The sequence below is a fragment of the Chelonoidis abingdonii genome, chromosome 7 (assembly GCF_003597395.2).
Source record: "Chelonoidis abingdonii isolate Lonesome George chromosome 7, CheloAbing_2.0, whole genome shotgun sequence".
Classification (NCBI taxonomy): Eukaryota; Metazoa; Chordata; order Testudines; family Testudinidae; genus Chelonoidis; species Chelonoidis abingdonii.
In genome coordinates this window covers 110,497,763-110,506,230 of record NC_133775.1, presented here as the reverse complement: position 1 = coordinate 110,506,230, position 8,468 = coordinate 110,497,763, and the positions used below count along the sequence as shown (strand labels likewise).

At 51.7% G+C, this 8,468-nt stretch overlaps 2 protein-coding genes across 2 annotated transcripts in view; one reads left to right on the top strand and one right to left on the bottom strand.

The window, feature by feature from the left end:
* SNCB (synuclein beta) overlaps window positions 1–8,468 on the top strand; it is a 190,586-nt gene that overhangs the window by 78,050 nt on the left and 104,068 nt on the right. The gene's annotated exons all lie outside the window — the stretch shown is intronic.
* Window positions 1–8,468, bottom strand: part of CDHR2 (cadherin related family member 2) — a 45,275-nt gene that overhangs the window by 2,197 nt on the left and 34,610 nt on the right. The window contains exons 15-19 of the mRNA XM_075068256.1: window positions 2,732–3,343; window positions 2,236–2,307; window positions 1,854–1,903; window positions 1,593–1,744; window positions 982–1,084 (exon numbers count right to left, since the gene is read on the bottom strand). Coding sequence (XP_074924357.1) covers window positions 982–1,084; window positions 1,593–1,744; window positions 1,854–1,903; window positions 2,236–2,307; window positions 2,732–3,343 — 989 coding nt within the window. The remainder of the gene's footprint in view (window positions 1–981; window positions 1,085–1,592; window positions 1,745–1,853; window positions 1,904–2,235; window positions 2,308–2,731; window positions 3,344–8,468) is intronic.

Below are 8,468 nucleotides of genomic sequence, written 5' to 3'. Positions count from 1 at the left end.
TCAACCTTCATTTTGCTAATCCCTGCTGTACATTTATTAGTTTAGTTTAAGATGTGTGACTGAGGTATTGATGGGGTGATGAAATCAACCTCCAGCCCCAGCCTGATGCAGGGCCAAGATTAGACAGGCAAAGGCACAAAATGAGGAGCTTCGAAACTAGCTACGGAATAAGGGAAACAGACTGAAAACTTTTTTATCAACACATTAGGAAAGCACAGAGTAAGACCAAGGACAGGGTAGGACCACCCTTTTGCTCAGTGAGAGGGAGAAAACATACCGGAAACTTGGAAATGCTAGAGGATGCTTAATTGCACTTCTTTGATTCTCGATCCTTCACTGAGAAGTCCTGAAGGAATGTCAATAGTGATGTTATTGGGGAAGGGGGTAGGTTAAAATTAAAATAAAAAAAGAGCAAGTTAAAAATTACTATCTTAGAAAAGTTATAGATCCTGCAAGTCAAGGGCCTGAGAGATGTGCATCTAGAATCTCAAGGAGTTATCGAGGAGGTATGTGAGCCTCTACGTCTATCATCTTTGGAAGTATGGGAGACGGGAGAGATTCAGAAGACTGGAAAAGGGCAAATATAGTGCCACTTAAAAGGGGAAAAAAAACAACCCCAGCGAAACTACAGACAGTTATGTTAACGTCTTGCCAGGAAGATAGATGGAGCAAGTAATTACAGAAATCACTGCAACAGATCTTGGAAGTGGTAAGGTGATAGGGACGAACTCAAGCTATGTCCAGGACTGCTAACTATGCAGCAGCTGCAGAACATCTGATGGATGTGTGTGTGTGAATGTGTGTGTGTAGGTATTAGGTATAATGTGTGTGTATAAGAATTAAGATATTAGTTATTGGTCATAAATCAAATTGTTATCATAATAAATGTGGCATCTTTGTCTTGCCCCCTGAAAAGATCCTGTGTAGTTTTGTCTGTAGAACACCAGCGCTGGCCGCAGAGAGGGCCGGGAGTGTACTCACGTCCAGCACAGCTGAGGAGTTGAGCGACTGTGTCCCACTGTCCTTGGCCTCCACCGTCACCTGGTACCGGCCCTTTAACGACCCATCCAGGTTGCTTGCAACCCTGTCAGGACAGCAGGGCGTTCAGACACTCCCCATCCAACCCAGCTATCTGCCCGCTGGCCCCCAGGCCCAGCTATGCCTGCCCCCTGCCCCCCAAGCCCAGCTCTCTCCCTGCCCCACTGCCCTCCAAACCCAGCTACCCCTGCCCCACTGCCCCCCAGGTCCAGCTCTTTCCTTGCCCTGCTTCCCCCCAAACCCAGCTACCTGCCTGCTGGCCCCCAGGCCCAGCTATGCCTGCCCCGCTGCCCCCCAAACCCAGCTACCCCTGCCCTGCTGCCCCCCAGGCCCAGCTACGCCTGCCCGACTGCTCCCCAGCCCCAGCTACCCCTGCCCTGCTGCCCCCTTGCCCCAGCTCTCTCCCTGCCCCACTGCCCCCCAGGCCCAACTCTCTCCCCTGCCCCACGGCCCCCCAGGCCCAACTCTCTCCCCTGCCCCACGGCCCCCCAGGCCCAGCTCTCTCCCTGCCCCATGGCCCCCCAGGCCCAGCTCTCTCCCTGCCCTGGCATTACTGGATGCTGCCGATGTAGAGGTCCCCCTCGGCTGTCGTCGCCACCTTGAAGACACTGGTGAGGGTGTGGGAGGGCCCGTTGTCCTGGAGGAACAGGACTTTGGAGATACTGAAGGTGATGGCTCCGCGTGGGCCCGAGTCGGCGTCTCTGGCCTGTGACAGGAGACCGGGCATGTCATGGCCCCACTGGCACAGCCCCCTGCTCTGGGCTGCACCCTGCAAGCCCCCAAGGGCAACTGCCCCGGACCCACAGCCTCCTCACCTTGACCACAGCCACTGGCAGATCCACGGGGGAGACCTCAGGGACCACAACTGCGAAGGAGACAGGAAGACGGCTAAGTGGCGGCCAGCACTCGGCTCAGCTCACAACGGCACACGGCAGCTGGCAGCTGCAGCCACCCTCTGCTGGAGCCCACTGGGCAGCCCTGAGCTGGGCAAAACCGGGCACCTGCCAAGCTCATGGGGCTCCTGTGCCACCACTCGCATCCAGGGGCTGTAAGTGACGGGAACCGACTGCTGCACGGTGGGCGCCCCACCCTTGCTCCCAAAGCTCAGGGCCCTGCCAGTGCTCAGGAGGCCCCGCTGGCTGGGCGCAGTGACTCGGCCTCACACCCACGCAGGGCCGCCCCAGCCCGCAGTCTCACCGAAGGTGTCATTGATGCGGAGGAACTCCGGGCTGTTGTCGTTCACGTCACTGATCAGGATCCTCAGCGTTGCTGCGAAGGACACGGAAGCGAGAGCCCTCATCACAGATCAGGGTCTCTGCAGCACCAGCAGGCACCAGGCACCAGGCGTGTCTCCCAGCCCCACCCCACAGGACCTTCAAAACCTTCCTCCATTCATGTGCACCGATCGCTGCTGCTGCTGCAGTCAGAGCAGCCTGGATCACCCCCCTCAGCCAGCACCCCACCCCCCAGAGCGCCCCCTGCTGGGCGGGGCCAGGGCCAGGGTACCCGGGATCAACCCCTCAGCCAGCACCGCACCCCCCCAGAGCGCCCCCTGCTGGGCGGGGCCAGGGTACCTGGGATCACCCCCCTCAGCCAGCACCCCACCCCCCAGAGCGCCCCCTGCTGGGCGAGGCTGGGACAGCCAGCGTCACGAGCGGGGCAGCAGGAGGCGAGGTCGTGGGGCCAGCCCCACCATTGTTGCTGTAGCGGTTGCCCTCCTCGGTGCGTGTGTCCTCCACGCGCAGGGTGATGGTTGCCAGGTCGCACACCTCGTAGTCAATCTGCGAGCTGTTGAGGAAGACGGAGCCGTTGGGCTCCAGGTAGAACCAGTCCTGGCACACGTGGCCCGCAGCCCCCGCGCCCTTGTAACAGGCCAGGCCCAGCTCCTGGAAGTGCAGCAAGTGGTTGGTGTCCAGGTCGGAGGCCTGCAGGGTGGTGAGCAGCCCTGGCTGGGCGTCCTCGGCGACGCTCACGTCCTGCAGCGAGGCCGGCACCAGGGTGGGTGGCTCGTCGTTCACGTCCAGCACCAGCACCTGCACCGTGGTAGGCACCACGTTGAGGGCATCGCCAGTGCCCGTGTTCTCCGCCTGCACCGTCAGGTTGAAGTACGCCGGACTGAGCCGATCGTAGTCCAGCGCCACGTCGGGGTCCAGGGACAGGTTGCCCTGGTACTGCCCTGGGCCCAGGCGGATGGAGCGCAGCAGGAAGCTGCTGGACCCGCTGCCGCTGACCAACTGGAAGGAGATTCGGTGATGGACCTCGGTCTGGTCTGCGTCCTCCGCCTCCACGCTGCCCACGAAGGCGCCTGGGGACGGGAAACCAGTGAGTGGCGCCCTGCCCTGCCGCTGGACTGACCGCGCCCCCAGGTGCCCCCTGGTGCCCGCTACCCTGCCGTGGAACTGATCGCGCCCCCGGTGCCCCCTGCCCACCCCGCTCTGCCATGGGACTGACCATGCCCCAGTGCCTCCTGCCCACCCCTGCCCTGCCGTGGGACCGACCACACCTCCAGTGCCTCCTGCCCACTCCAGCCCTGCCGCTGGACTGACCGTGCCCCCCGGTGCCCCCTGCCCACCCGCCCTGCTGTGGGACTGACTGTGCCCACGCTGCCCCCCCCGCCTGCCGTGGGGGAGGGCTCCTGGCTGTGCTGGTGGGGTGGGCAGTAGGCTCGGTGGGGCTCACTGGCTGTGACTGGGGGCAGATAGGCTTGGGGGGGTACCTGGCTGTGCTGAGGGGGGGACAGTTAGGGCCTTGTGGGGGGGGGGGGGCCCCTCCCCTGGCTGTAGGACCGGCGGCAGCAGTTTAGGTCCAGGGGAGGGCTCCTGGACCGTTGCGGTGGGGGTTTTAACATTGTGAAACTACGGCACTAGTATACACGTACCGGAGTAAGAACGTTTGCACGAGGGTCCTAGCTCTGTAAAGTCTTGGTCTTAACCCACAGCGTTAGGCAAGACTAGAGTTCTCTGCTATGTCTGAGGTGTGGGGTAGAAGAATTTAAGACTCATTCAGGTACCCAAGGTTTGACATTTTTGGCAATTCTTTTTAAACTGGAGGCAAAAAGTATTAAAAGCCCACAAAAATAACCACCACTGTTTCTCAGTAAGAAATTTGTCTGGCAGAAGGATACAGATTCTATAACACATTTAAACAAAATATCAGAATGTGTACAGATCAGATTTTGTCTGTATCAAACTGCAGAGCAATTTCTTAGAAAAGTCACGGAACGAGTGTCCAGCCAAATGCCTTTGGCAGATTTGGGCCACATTCCAGATAACACTTAAGGTTGCCCTTACCTCACTTATGAGAGTGGTCAGTGCAGGTTCTCACTTACATGTATATACATCCTTAACTGTGTAGCATTGGGTCGTAGTACTTACCAAACATCATGCCTACTATGAGTTCACCATGTTGGCAATTCGAAATTAAGATCTACCAGGTATAAAGAATACTTAATCTTTAGCATTTTTCCACCATTAAGTATTTTGCTCTAAAACTGTATGCAAACATCAGCATTTCAGGAGAATTCCGAAACTATCCAATTGGGCAATACTGATCTGTTATGCTAACTGTATCATAAATTCCAAACACCTTTCCAGCTTTGAGGTAAAAAAGTATCCACACTATATCATTTATCAGGGTGGTTCTCTCATCCACCACACATCTAACTTCATGTTATGCCAGTGAGGTTTACAATGCTGTGTATACAGATGGAAGAGTATGCCCCAGTACAGATTCTTGGCATTACTCAATTAACTGAAATAGAAGATCAACAAGATTTTAAGTATCTTCAGCCAAGCTACAGAATGAACTGTTTCTGTGGCACAGTAAAACTTGTCAATAAAAGAACATTGGGGACAGTTTAACCACCATCAGTTACCCCAACTTATTTGCACATTTATACTCAAAGTGCAAACTTACTTCTCAGAAATCCAACTAATCCAGTGTCATAAGTCCAACTATATTAGAATTAACAGATTGAAACAGGACATTTCGCAAAATTAAGTGAACTTCACACGTTCACAGCACTGAAGAAAAGTGGTACCTTGCTTGAAAAGTCCTAAAGAAGTAACAGCACATTATGCTACGACCTGAGTCATTTATGCATAACTGTCGTATTCTTCCTTCTTTGTACAAGAATAAATTTTAAAATTCAGAAGTAGATACATAGGCAACTCTGTAAACGCTTTGTCATATCTTGGTCCTCTGTGCTCGACATCTTTTTTCATCCTGGGATGAGGCAAGCCATGTTAGCATATAGCAAGAAATGTACTCGGTTTACGTCCAAGTAGGAGAAGTTTTGCGACTTACAGGCATTTTAATCGTCGTTTAGCATTAGTTGAAGTAATGGTATAGGCTTGCTAGGCTCATCGTAGAATTAGGACTCCGCTAGTGGCTGGCCTATTCTCTCTAGTAGTCTCCTGAGTCGTAAGGGGGCATCAGGAGACGTCTCCGTGAGACATGAAGCGTAATTCTATAGCTGTATCGTCTGCTCACCTGATCCCTGGGGCTTGGGAGCTTGCGTCCCCGCCTTGCCCAGCGCGCCCAGGTTAGAAATACTTTGCCTCATTGGCTCTCTGCACCTGGTTTATATCCTGGTCGCGCAACTCTACCAGCATCCTGGGTAGTTCCTGCTAATCTCAAGTACTTTTAGATGTTTCAGCGGGCGTTTTTGCTAACTGCCATACAGTAGGTGATGTGAGAAAACTTTGATCTTGAAACGTAAAGCCAGGAGTCTCTGGCACTTCTCACTTTTCATCGTCCAGTAGGGCTCGGACGGATTTCTTGGTGGGATGAGTAGGAGGGCATATATAAGGGCAAGTCCGAGTCTGCTCAGAAGTTTCTTATCGGGCCTTCTCTTGCTGGCAATATTCCACGCGTTGATACAGGTGATGGAAAGGTAAGAGGAGCAAGTGAGAAACCGATCGGAGGCAGAGGTTCATCACACGGATCGCGCTCTGCGCGCTCTCTCCGCTCGCGCTCTCTAGTAGATTCGGCATACAACTATAGGAATGTGTGTGTGGCGACAGAGCGTTGCTGATTGTGAGGCAGTGTTAAAAGTCACATTTGTATACACTCTGGTGAGCAGTAGAAATATTCTAAAACTGTTGCGGGGAGCTCTCACTTATAAACACATTATGCAAAAGGCATTTGTGCCTGGCATACGATGATTATGAAAAGGGTCCGTAGATAGTTCAGCAGCCTTTCTCTCTCCTCTTGCGTGCTAGTCTGTGGCTGTCTTGCATTCGAGAAGCCTTTAAAAGAGGTGCCAGCTTTCCATAGTTGCATAGAAAGCCTTCAAAATGCTGTCAGCTACTTTTAGAGTGCATGCTGAAATCCCAATAGCCTCTTAGAATGTGAATCCTCCACACCCATTTATTCTTCAATTCCGATGTCACTCTCTTGATAACCATGATCTAATTGCGATATGAAGCGCTGTCACAACTGATCTTACAGTGGGGAGGCAGGCGTGATGCATCTTCGGGTAGAAACATTCAGATGACTAGATGCTCGGTGTCAGCGTCTGCTCATTTCTTGCATCTCTTACGAATGTGTTCAATCACAAATGTCTCAATACTCAGTTGACAAAATCTCTGCTTTGTCGTCCCGAGTGTGAAGTACTGCAGCTTATTGTCAATTGCAAGCTGTGGCATAGTTAGGCAAAATGTGGAGACAGTGATAAAATGAGCAGACTACAGAATCTTGAACAATGCTGGAGCATTCTGCTATGGGTTTGGTACTTCTTCATGGCATTTTCACCTAAGCACCCTATTGTTAAAAAAAATTAATGAAGACAAACAATTCCAATTGTCTAGAATCCGAGGGTACACTGCGGCTCTTTGTCCAAAGTGCTTTGTAGGAGCAGGGGCTAGGTGTGACAGGCAATCAGTAATTGATTCACCCACAGATCAAGGCTCTTAATTGGCTACCGGTAAACATTCGATACTGTTAAAATTAATTTAGATAGTTAAAATTTGATCAATTACACTATAGCAAATTCATGACCTTTGAATAAGTCTATTGGGCATATAGTCTATTCAATTACTTGACTTCCTCAGAAAAGCGACATTCCCCTAGATACAACTTAACACTGAGAGCCTCACTCTCTATACACTTGCGTTGACTGACGACCATCTCCGTGAAGAGAAAAATACGACTGCAAATTAGTTAATTAAAAGAGATAAAGTTCAGGATAAAAAACATGTGTCTGTATATGGCCACTTTTGACATAAACAATATGGAGCTATCTGATGCTTGTGTCGGTCCATAGTATACAGCATCTCTGCAGAGCCGTTCATGGTGTGAATGCAAGGTTAGAGACGGCTCACATCATATGACTACAGATGTGTTATCGGTAAAGCGTAACAGCGCATTTGTAGAAAGTTACTGAATGTGTGAATTAGTCCAGAGACGCGATCTACTGCTTATAAAGCCCTACTGTGTCCACTTGTTGGTATACTAGCAGCAGGGGTTTTCCTTGACTTCTGCGTTTTCTGTGTGGTGTGTCTGTAGTCAGATATCGTCTTTCCTCAGAGATGTATACAAAGTCTGTTCAAGATCTCAGTCATTCGAGTGCACCGAGGAGTCCTACTTAGAGAGTCTAAGTCTTCTCCATCAAGCCGCGTGGTTGCACTTGGGCTGTGAAGTAGCACAGAGAGTATACTCAGTAAACTGATTAAATCCCGGCGCTTCAAGGCTAGCCCATGTACCAGGTATCTTGGCGGGTCCAATAGTGTTACTTCTCTACCACAAGTATATGGGTAGTCCTAGGCTGCAACTCGTGGTAATGCACTTCATGCTCTTGTTGCAGTGTTAAAATGATTGCCCCATCTTCGACTAGTAGTTCGATGTTATTGCGTCGTGAAAATATGTAGATTTCAAGTACACAGGTATCATTAGAAGGAAAGTTTAGCAAAAAGTATTTTTGAAATATATGGCGTGTTAGCATCAAAGATTTGTTGATTGCCTCTGTCAGTCGAGATGCTGAGAAGACAGACTCTCCAATATAAACCACACAGAGCATAAGAGCAAGACACTTTTGTAAAACCATTTCCTAGCGACTGTTACTTAGAATCATAGCATATCAGGTTGGAGGCGCGGACTCAGAAGGTCGATGTACGGTCCACGCCTGCTGCCGGAGCTAGGGGCAATTGCCCAGTAATCATCAGCCGAAGGCTCGTTGGTGTCAAGCCTGCCGCTTAAAAGCTTGTACGTGCCACGCGCAGTGATGCCAGGCGCACCTCGGCGCTAGGTAACCGATTGCCAGTGTCGCGTGTGCACCACTCTGCGAGTGAAAGGACGGCGTGTCTCCCCTAGATATCCAACTAGACATCCTCCTACTTACAGCTGTGCACAGGTTGAGACGCATGGTGTGTCAGGGCTCCTTGTCCAGTGGTAGCCAGTTGAAGGCCAACAGTCTACGATCACAGCTCTAT